Consider the following 12,134-nt stretch of genomic DNA (forward strand, 5'->3'; position numbering starts at 1 on the left):
TGCTGATAGTCTGTTCACCTTTCAACCATTAATGTCTCATTTAAAAATTGTTCTAAATATTGAGTTATGAAAGTACATCTTTTATACATAAAAGAAGGGAGCCACTTATACTAAAATTTAAATTACTTGAAGCCCCAAAAAGAATCATTTTATTAGCAATAAAAGAATGACTTTATACAAATTATTATAATTTCAGAGAAATTGGTAATTTTGAAGCTATCAGACATCAAATTCTGGATTATCTAATTTTTCTCCACGTTTATTGGCATATGATTATTTAATTTGAGCAACATTATCTTCTGATGGAATTATTACTGTTTTGTTTTCTTTTTGAAAAGAAATTACAAAGTAAATAAATCCACATGAATTTGATAAGGACCAAGCCCTATTTAAGCTCATTAGGAATGAATATAAATAAGTCTGGCGTTGCTGGAGTTTTTTTGTAATTGGAGTAGTTTTGAATATAATTCTGATTTTGAAACTGAATTTAGCTTTTCTCACAATCGTTTTAAAAATTAGCAGTTTTATGACAAGTTTTTAAAATCTCGTTTACTTTCTCTCATTTGCTTTATTGACCTGAATATATAAATGCATGCCTCCTAAAATACATTTTAGAAATATAGCACCCTTTTTTGATCAGATATTTAGAGATTTATTTCTGTGAAATGCTTTGTTACTTGAGCTAAGTCTGTATGTTTCACAATCATAATATTCAAGAGGAAATATATAATGGCTGTTTATTTCTTTTTTAGGTCACCAGTCATTTATGGCTCCTTCTTGTAGCGTTTTGCACTGCCCTGCCGCCTGTACCTGTAGCAACAATATCGTAGACTGTCGTGGGAAAGGTCTCACAGAGATCCCCACAAATCTTCCAGAGACCATCACAGAAATGTATGTGCCTGAAATTCTTTCTTATCTCTCCACCTCCCCAGTGAACCAAACTTTGATTTTCTTTGGGAAATTCTGGGTTTATCAAAGGCGTATCTGATCAATTGGCTTAGACAAATGTTCCCTTCAGAAGTGTATTGATTCTTACTCTGTTGTTTAAAAACATACCATGTTAAAGTGGCTGTCATGTTTTTTCTTGTACAGATAGAATTCCTAAAAAGGGATGCCTTTTTAGGAAAAGCAAGACAAACAGGATTGTTTAGACCTGGTTCCACCCGTTGGGGCTAAACATCTATGGTGGTCCATGTCTCAGTTTGGAGCAGTAGGAGTATAAAAAGGGACCAAGCTGGGGTTAGTAAACAACACAGAAACAATACAGTTAGGTGATTCTCTGCCTTTTTGGGAGCTTGTGTTTTAAAATGCAGTTTCACTATTTTATTTGAATTGATCGTTGAATGCAAAGTGTTAAAAGGATCATATTATAAAGACAAATGTAAAGATTTTTTATATAGTGCATGTTTTAGCCCACTTGAAGCAATGTCGACCTCCATTTTAAAAGTTAAATTCTTATGACAAAGTATAGCACACATGTTTTGTTTTTTGGGTTTTAATTATTATACTTTAAGTTCTGGGATACATGCGTAGAACTCATAGGTTTGTTACATAGGTATACACGTGCTGTGGTGGTTTGCTGCACCCATCAACTTGTCATCTACATTAAGTATTTCTCCTAATGCTACCCTACTCCCCTACTCCCCATCCCCTGACACACCCTGGTATGTGATGTTCCCCTCCCTGTGTCCATGTGTTATTGTTCACCTCCCATTTATGAGTGAGACGATGCAGTCTTGCGTTTTCTGTTCCTGTTTTAGCTTGCTGAGAATGATGGTTTCCAGCTAGGATGAAAGTGTACACATATTTTGTGTGCAGCTGGTGAATGCGTTTCTATATCCTCACCAAGTATAAGTCATGTAGATGAAACAAGGTCACATAAGATATAAAATGGAATGCTTTTGCAGTCTTGAAAAGTAAGCACTAGAGAAAAGCATTACCTCAATATTCATTAAGAAAACCCCTCTTAACCATGCAACTCATTATATTATTATTTTAGAGGCTAATTCTTTTTTTTTTTTTTTTTTTTTTTTTTTTTTTTTTTTTTTTTTTGAGATGAAGTTCGCATTGTCACTGAGGCTGGAGTGCAATGGCACAATCTCGGTTCACTTTAACCTCCACCTCCTGGGTTCACACAGTTCTCCTGCCTCAGCCTCCATCCTCTAGAGTAGCTAGGATTACAGGCACACACCACAGCACCCTGCTAATTGTTTGTAGTTTTAGTAGAGATGGGGTTTCACTATATTGTCCAGACTGGTCTCGAACTCTTGACCTGGTGATCTGCCCACCTCAGCCTCCCAAAGTCCTGGATTACAGGTGTGAGTCACCACACCCAGCTATTTTATAGGCCAATTCTAAATTGTAACTAAATTAAGTTATCTTGGATTGTTTTTGGTTAAAATAATAGGAATAACTTCTTAGAATAAGCCTATGTAGTAGGCCAAAAAGCTGTTTTTTTAAAAAAAAAATTTCATTTTTAACCAATTCATTTAATTACAATAAAGTAATTTGTCTAATATACCTTATATGAGAATACTCTTAGTTTACAGGACCCACTGCCATTAGTTTAAAATATCTGCCATGTGCTTAATAGTGTGCGTACAGCTTTGCAGTTTAAGAAATGGACGTCTGTAGGAATTCTAGATTCTGGAAATTTGACACTGAATAATGTATACACGGAATAATATCATTCTCATCAAAATTTTAATTGATAGAACATTACCTTACATCTAGAAGACATCTTTAAGTATTTTTTGTCTGAACTTTGAAAGAAGAATAAGTTACAACTTGGGAAGAGACAGGTGACATTCCTGAAAAAGAAACATTGACAGCAAAGAACAGAGGTGGCTGTGGGCACTGTTTGAGAGATTATAGTTGAACCTAATTAGAATAATAGGTTAATGTTGAAGCATCATGAAAAATAATGCCCTAAAGAACACATCTCCATCTAATTTTTTTTTTTTTTTTTTTTTTGAGATGGAGTTTCACTCTTGTTGCTCAGGCTAGAGTGCAATGGCATGATCTTGGCTCATATCAACCTCCACATCCTGGGTTGAAGTGATTCTTTTGCCTCAGCCTCCTAAGTAGCTGGGATTACAGGCATGTGCCACCACACCCAGCTATTTTTTTTGTATTTTCAGTAGAGATGGGGTTTCTCCATGTTGGTCAGGCTGGTCTCAAATTCCCAATCTCAGGTGATCCACCTGCCTTAGCCTCCCAAAGTGCTGGGATTACAGGCATGAGACACCACGCCCAGCCATCTCCATCTAATTTTAAAAGTACAGATCACTGAAGACCTTGAAGCTTGGTCAGAAGATATTAGATGTGATAAAGTAGAGAGTAGAATAACATAGTAAATTTTCTCATCAGGAAAATATGTAGTCATCTATGCAGGCACAAACATGTATTAAATAACTACTTACTATCTAAAAGCACCATGAATTTTCCAGAGGTCTTCCATCAAGTGATTAGCCAATGTGACATGCAAATTGAAAACTGTTAAATGAGGTACACAGTGAAAAACGTAAGAGATGAACACATCAAGTACAAGGTATTACAAAGGGCATAAAGTTGAGGGCAAGGTACAATAGTTATCTAGTCAGAAAGTTTTAGTTGGAACACCAGGTTTACCTATCATTTCTATTTGTGAGACCATGGACAAGTTACATATCCTCTGAGAACCTATATCCTCATCTAAAACTAAGGGTGGTTGTCAGTTTGATGTGAAATAATTAACACACAGAGCTGTGTGTGCTTAGCATATAGTAATCATTTCATAATTAATAACTCAAGCATGGAAGCCTTTGTATAGAAATAACACTGAGCTAGACCTTGAAAGATAGGTAGTGAATGAAACTGCAGAAATGAGGACAAGGCTTTCAGAATTAATCGAACATCATGAGCCAGGCAGTAGAAATGAAAGTACAAGATGTGATCAAATAGGGATTCAGCTTGGGTGATATTTGATATATGAGATAGTACCAGAAAATAAGTTGTAAATGTAACTGGAGTCAATTCATGGGTGGTCATGTTGATATAAGTATCTTGGACTTTATTTGGAATGCATTTGAACATAGGAGTTTTAATCTGATTTTTCTAGAATAGTCTGATGTCTGTGTCCCAGTGATTTGACAAAAGGGGAGATTGCAAGGCAGGAGGCCTCTTAGGGGGCTATTTCTTTGGTCCAGGGGAGATGTCAGAAGAGCAGAAGCTAGTCAATAACAGTAGGAATGGCGATGTGGAAAGAGTTGTGATAGCAAGTGCAGGAACAGAATTCATAGGATTTGGGATTTGATGAGATAAAGGAGTAATGGAGAAAAATAAACCGAAGACTCTGCCCGCATTTCAAGTGTGAGGGATGGGGAGGTTGTGGTTATATCATTGCATATAAGAAGGTGAGGAGCAGGACCAAAACTGGGAAGGAAGATGATGGTGAACTCAATTCGTGAAATACTTAAGGACCAGTGATACGTTTAGAAGTACTAAAATAATACAGACTATAATAATGTTGGAGCAAGCAAGATAAGGACTCGAGGCAAAGATTTTGGAGTAATTAACATAATAAAAAACAGTCGATATTTAAAGCCATCAACTGGCTGATGAAAAGGAGAGTAAGAGAGGAGAAGCTCAAAAACTTAAATAAAAGCAGCAGAGGGCTCCAATAGGTGAGGGAGGAAGAGACTTCTAGGAAAAATGATCTACAGAGGCAATATTTGCTGCCAGTTAACCAAGCTGGGGTCTGAGAGAAGGTCTTGGAATTTGACCTCCACATTGTTCTTAGAGGTTTCCATTTTGATAGAGTGGTAGGTCAATAAGCCACCTTTCAGAGTGTTAAGAAAAGGAGTATCGATTAATACTCGAGAGTAGATAAGCTGCAGTTTAGGGAGTTTGGCTGAGAAAGGATTTTTTGAAAAAGACAATTGTTGCTCTGTAATGGACAAGTTTGGATTAATTCTAAGATGCAAAAACCTGCCATCATTGGAAAGTCAGAAAGAAAGAGTGAGTTTAGAAAGAAACAAGAGTGTGAGAGTTAAATAAGATAAATGTGGGAGCAAGATCAATCTGGACACAGGAGAGAATTGATCAAATCCAGATCATAGGGAAGGGGAACCAAAAGCTGTTACAGATTGATAAAAGGAGAAGAGAAGATGGAGGCATAACATATTGAAAGCAATATGAGGCATTTAAAATGGTTTTCTTATGTAGTCTATTTTTCTTATCATAGTGATTTTCTTCTGCTTTGTATGCTCTATAAATTTTGTATAATGATGGAATTTACTTGCATTAAAGTTATACTAAATAATATGCCCCATGGACTTTGCCTATACTGAGAAGTTGGTGTATCAGGTAAAGCTACAATAAATTGAATTTATGAGGAGAGATGTGAAACCGCTGGTGAATTTTACTTCCCTGATTATTACATTATCTGCTTTATCAGTAGAGCATCTGGTAATAAATAATATTGATCCTTAACTCAACAAAATAATTCCATTTTCATTCATTACAGTGGCATAACTTACTAGCTTAGTAATTTCTTTATTACCCTTATTTTTTCTAAGAACAAAGAACATCACTAAGATTATTAAATGTGAAAATATCTTTATAGATGGCAGGTTTTTATTCCATGATGAACTGAAAATTATGAACTCCCCCCATTTTATTCAAATATTTTTTAATATCTGAATTTTACCATAAATTGTCAGTGGAATTTCTTTATTGCAAGTTGTAAGATATTTCGTTCAATAATTTGGGCTTGATTCTCTACTGTGTGATATGTTTTTATTCTTACAACTGCCTCGTAACATATTTCTAACAGAACAAATATATGTGCCATATAGGAGTGATCAACTGCCTGTAAATCTAAGTAAAAAATAATGATGCATTTTTTCTGCTTTGTGTTTCCTACTACAAATTCGAACTTCTGCTATTTGCTAACACAATTATTTATTAAGCTATAGAAGGAAAATATTCCTTTAAAGTCAGATTAGAATAATTTGTAGAAGGAATAATAGAAAGAGACTAACATTTATTGAGAACCTGCAATGTTGGAATGCAGTTGGATTGCAGTGTTGGCTTATACGCATTTGATCTTCTCATTGATCTATGATGAGGATATTTATGAAATTAAATAAAATAGTAAAACTAATGAAGAAGTATGTCAGGTAAAGGCTGGTGGTTTTCTCCAACAGGCCTCATTATACTGATCATTTTACCATAATGCAGGATTTCTCTTCTTGTTTATAGGTTAGAGTCCGCTTTTGACTGCTCCTAATCATCATATTTGTAATTATATAGTATTGTGTGTTTATTGTTAAATATATATATATATCTCCTCTACTGCAATAAAAGTTCTATGAAAGCAGGAACCAGTTCTGTCCTTATCACTACTGAATACCCAGCCAAAAAAAAAAAAAAAAAATCTAGTACCTTGGCACATAGTGGGCTCTTGATAAATATTTATTGGGTGAATGGATAGATTAAAAATTAATCAAACAGAGCAGGTTTGTCTCTGAAAAGATGAAGCTATATTAACCAGACTTAACAAATAGAACCAGAGGAGCAGCCTGTTGTCTTCCTGTAGACAAATTGGTACTTTCAAAGTATAAAATCAGCAAGAGAAAAAGTAAATGAATAGAATTTTTAATAGCATGGGCTAAAGTGGGTCTAGAATACTAAAAATTCATTGAATTTCCCTGTTCTGCATATTGATTTGGAATTTCACTCTTTAAACATTTCTTAGATCTTTTCTATTCTCAGCTGATGAGCCCAGCATTTAATAGGTACCCTATTATGGAGATATATTAATTTAATCATCTTACAGATGTCTTAGACATCTTTCTCTACAGTCATATTCCCTCTCTAATGAAGCCTATAAGTCTGACAACTTTGTTGTTTAAAAAAAAAAAAAAAAAAAAAAAAAAAACTTAAAAAAAAAAACAGGCTCAAAAAACTTAGAAATTTTGTAAAAAATTTCAATTGTGAAGTGGCCAAAATGGCTTCAATCATACATTTCCTTGACTCTCAAGCCCATGTTCCTTCCTCAATCAAGTTATAAAGGAGGTAGGCATAGCTTGGTCTTTTTGGAATATCATAAAAGGAAAAATTTTAAAAATCATGAAGAGAGAATGATTGATACTCTGACAAAAAGGACAGGAGAAACTTTAAGAAACTTACCTGTGAAGAGAACTTAGAGTGAACAGAGAGAAAGATGACGCATTAAGATACAGGACTGTTTGCAAAACTGAGAGCTGCTTAATATTACTTTATGTCTATAACTACTATAATGTCATTTTTCCTATTCTCTGTTAAATGTTCTCTTATTTCCCTGAATCCTGTCTGTGCAGCACTTATCACAGTTTAATTTGTCATTGGGAATAATGTAAAACTCTCCTATTATGATCTCGATAAGAGCAGATCATGTCTATTTCCCTCACCATTTCTGCCCCAATACCTAGCATACGGTGGGTGGGGAAGACAGTGTTGGGAGCAGGGAAGAAGATCTTGGACACACAATTTGGAGACCTTCCAAGCTTCCATTCTTCATAGCAAAAAAAATTTTTAAATATGACAAAGTAATGTGGACTAATGAAGAAAATATAGAGGGAGGAAAGTAGAATGTATAACATATGATAAACTTAACTGTAAAAGAGAAAGCTGTTAGCTGCCTTAGGGTCAACCCAGCACTTTTCTGCTTGGAACTCTGCTAGTTGAAAACCCTATTCTTCAATAGATACAAAGCTTCCTTCGAGTCTGTACATGATCTAGTCTATGGTGACAGGATAATTAATAGCAAGTTGATTCTGACTGTATCAAATGTTCAGAATTAATTACTTAGATCACCTTTTGAGGTATAAAATTTTGAATGCTATGTGATAGATTGCTATAAAGTGGATATCCAGTTCTTTTCAGTCTGTTTATAGACTTTCTGTATTGTCTTTTCAAACCATTATGTGGAAATTTCATGAATCATGGAGAATATTTAGTAAGAACCTAAGTTATAACAATTTGGTTTCTCGTGTTTGCTCCTACATCCTCCTGCCTTTACTCTTGGCTGCCTTTTTCAGAGCTCCAGCTCCATCTATGTTACTGGAGAGGACATGATTTCATTCATTTTTCTGGCTATATAGTCTTCCATGTCATGTATGTTACACATTTCTTTATTCAATCGTTGATGGATGCTTAGATTGGTTCCATGACTTTGCTATTGTGAGTAACATATAGTTAAATTAAAATTTAACCATATGTTAAATCTCTCTTGAGGTTCTAACTCAGAGATTCCTCCTCTCTGTCACCATTCCTGCCACCTTTTTTTCTGGGTGATACAGCAAGAGTTAAATTGCTCACATTCTAGAGTGTGGAAGCTTCTGGCTCCAGTTGTCTGATGGATAATTCAGCTAAATAGTGGCTATTTTCAGTGGTAAGAATTATATTAATAAAAGGAAGCCAGAAGTGGTGCTTACTATTCCCCAGGTCCCATAGGCAATATGGGTCATAGCTTTTATTGGGAGACGAGGTTTGTCTTAATGCAGCCAAACTGACTTTCAGTTCACCCCATTCTTGATCATGCTGCTGCTTTATGTAAATTGTGCAATGTTTCGATAAAAGAGTCTCTTTCAAAAAAAAAAAAAAAAAAAAAAGATCCAATAATTAAAATTTTGGATCTTTAATTTATTAAATAATACTCAATTTTGAATCCACATATTTTAAACTCATCTGATTTTTAAATGTAAAGATATGGAAGTTAGATTTGGTCAACTTGCCTTTAGCCTATTGTGTACTGGCTGATTTAAAATAATTACAAGTACTCATGAAACCACGATAAACATATGAGTGAAGGTGTCTTATATTATGATTTCTTTTCCTTTGGGTAGATTCCCAGTAGTGGGATTGATAGTTCAAATAATACTTTTATTTTTAGTTATTTGAGAAATCTCTGTACTGTTTTCCATAGAGATTGAAGTTGAACTAATTTCCTTTCCTACCAACAGTGATTAAGCATTCTCTTTCCTCTGCATCCACACTGTCATCTTACACAAGTCAGAATGGCTATTATTAACAATTGCTATTATTTCTCTGATGATTAGTGATGTTGAGCTTTTTTTTAATGTTTGTTTGGCGTTTATATGTTTTCTTTTGAGAAATACTTGCTTATGTCCTTCGCCTACATTTTAATGGAATTGTTTGTTTTTTCTTGTTGAGTTGTTAGAGCTCCTTGTAGATTCTGGGTATTCTTTGTTGTAGGCATAAATTGCAAACGTAATTTTTAAAATGTCTTTTTCTGTTCATTTCTGTTTAGATAACTACCTCCCATATATGCTTAACTCTTTTCGCATGCTATTTCTGCATTTGTCCTAGTCAAAATTTTGGATCTTTAATTTATTAAATAATACTCAATTTTGAATCCACATATTTTAAACTCATCTGATTTTTAAATGTAAAGATATGGAAGTTAGATTTGGTCAACTTGCCTTTAGCCTATTGTGTACTGGCTGATTTAAAATAATTACAAGTACTCATGAAATCAAGTATGGATTTTTAATTGTTTAAGATGTACTTAGTAATATTTCAACTAATAGAATATCTATCATGTTGTGTAATGGTTAGTAATTTTAATTTTGCTAAATGTTAATACAATACACACTGACTAATATTTTTACAGCACGTATAGATAAACTTGAATACTGTTCAGACAATATTGATAAAATAAGTAAGGCAAATGATACGATGTTTAAATGTAACATGGTGTGAAAGAAATACTCAATATTCTGAGTTTGTGTTGTTAAATAACAAATAGGATGGTAATTTTAAAGTGCAGTTGTTTTCACTTTGAAAGAATTTCATTGTGAAAATATTTTAAGACATAAATATATTCAACTTAAGGATAATAAAATGCAATGGAAAATAGGCAAAATTTAGAAAATGTTATTAAAGTTAAAATTTGAGCAATTCTACTTTAGTTCAGAATTTTATTAGAGCACTTTTAACACACTGAGCACTTGTTACCATTTTGAAGTTTTATACTTTTCTGATATTATTACTACTTCAAACTCACCCACAAATTAGCTAGCCTACAGCATTACTTTGGCTTCACATTTTATGTTTTTATAACTTAGTGCTTTTCAGGCAAACTAATATGAAAACACTTTAAATATTTTATGTCTGTTAAAAATATAGATGAAATAGTACTTTTTAAAAGTATATTGTATCATACATAATAAAAACCTTTTTTATGATAAAAAATTTTTCAGACATTTTAGTTTGTTTCACTTAATTCCCATGGAAACACTGTTTAGGAAGCTACATAGTACATACTCCTTATAGCAACTTTGATAGCTCCATAGCAAAACAGTGTAAAATAAATTATGTAAAATACATCTTCTAAAGGTTAGTAAAATCTTTTTAATTTTTTGCAGTATAGAAAATAGTTGTGTTATTTTTTAAAATGAAAACCTGGTTTGAGATAAGAAGCTGTCACTCCAATGTAGGCAATTAGAATTGTGTTTTCAAATTTTGTTCTAGATCCTCACAATATCAGAAACTACCTGGGTATTTCCTATGTAGTTGAAAGCACTAGGTTTCCTGTATCAAATATAGTGCCTAGAAATGTCACTAAATAAACAATCCTAGGGTTAAACAAGTCAATATTATTTTATCTCTGATTCTGTACTAATATATATGATTAGAAAAACAAAACACAATGATTCCTCTCTGGATTATTTTTGTGTGAGTTTAGTAGTCATAATGTCATTTTATATAAAAGAATTGTTTATGTAAATATCATTCATTATTATTTTTATTCCCTTGTGTTTTTGGATTATGTTTTCTTTTGGATATATTTTCTCAAGTTTTCATTTTATGATTTTATCAGATAAGCCCAGAAAAAGGGAAAATATTTTAGCTTCCTACAGACACAGAATATCTCATTACTCAGCATACAAAACAGTGTTCCACAGAACAAGCTTCTCCTGTTAATTTTTTATTATTTACTTATTTATTTATTATGAATTGAGGTCTCACTCTGTCACCTAGACTGGAGAGCAGTGGTGCGATCTCAGATCACTTCAACCTCCACTTCCAGTGCTCAAGGAATCCTCCCACCTCAGCCTCTCATGTAGCTGGGACTACATGTGCATGCCACCACACAGGGCTATTTTTTGTCTTTTTGGTAGAGATGGGATTTCACCTCGTTGCTGGGGCTGGTCTTGAGCTCCTGAGCTCAAGTGATCTTCCTGCCTTGGCCTCCCAAAGTGCTGAGATTACAGATCTGACCCACTATACCTGGCAGCTTCTCATGTTAATTTTTAGTTATCTGTAGCCACACTCAGTGTACTCCTTATAGCAACTTTGATAGCTCCATAGCAAAATAGTGTAAAATAAATTATGTAAAATACCATACTTGTAGTTCCACAGGCCATTATTGAGTTTACTACTAATCATTTGAGTGTTTGCATCTTTATTTTGGTAAAATTCCTAATTGTATATGCATATCTTGAGCAATCTCTAATTATCATTGAAGGAATGATAGAACAGAAAGAATTCTACTATTGAAAGAATAGTAGAAAAATTATCTTCAAAAGGCTTCATATATTCACTATGTGCAGAGAAATCATTTTCATGAAGACTTTGTATTCATGATAAGGAAATTCTTCATTTGTATTCATTTTTTACAACTTATTTCTTTCTTGTACCTAATTTCCCAGAAAGTCATTTGGGTAACATTCATGTTGTACATACATATACTCATACACACAAATGCTGTACATGTGTTTTTGTTAAATTGTGTGATAATTTAAGCAGAAAACTATGTGATACCTTTCTCAAGGGAAAAATGTAGAAGATGGAATCAAACTTTTGTAATATTAGTTGAGTAGTAAAAATGAATATAGTAACCTTATAAACAAATTGGAGAAAAAGAAATATTAAAATAAGTACAGAGATTAAAATAATGACAGACAGAAACTCCAACTGATTTCTCTTAAAATGCCCAAGGAATCTGATGAGTAGTATTTCAACACAAAAATGACATATAGAAAAGTAGCATTTTAAAAATGTACTGCTACATACTCAACAAACATTTCTGAGTGCTCGATCTGCATCAGGCATTATGGATGAAAGGGGACGGTTCCAATCATTAA

General features: G+C 33.5%; 1 protein-coding gene across 2 annotated transcripts in view; it reads left to right on the forward strand.

Moving 5' to 3' along the window:
* Positions 1-12,134, forward strand: part of SLIT2 (slit guidance ligand 2) — a 377,295-nt gene that overhangs the window by 239,392 nt on the left and 125,769 nt on the right. For both annotated transcript variants that reach the window (XM_003927471.4, XM_003927474.4), the window contains exon 9: positions 753-891. In XM_003927471.4, the coding sequence (XP_003927520.1) occupies positions 753-891 (139 nt within the window). The remainder of the gene's footprint in view (positions 1-752; positions 892-12,134) is intronic.

Source organism: Saimiri boliviensis, chromosome 3, assembly GCF_048565385.1.
Source record: "Saimiri boliviensis isolate mSaiBol1 chromosome 3, mSaiBol1.pri, whole genome shotgun sequence".
NCBI lineage: Eukaryota > Metazoa > Chordata > Mammalia > Primates > Cebidae > Saimiri > Saimiri boliviensis.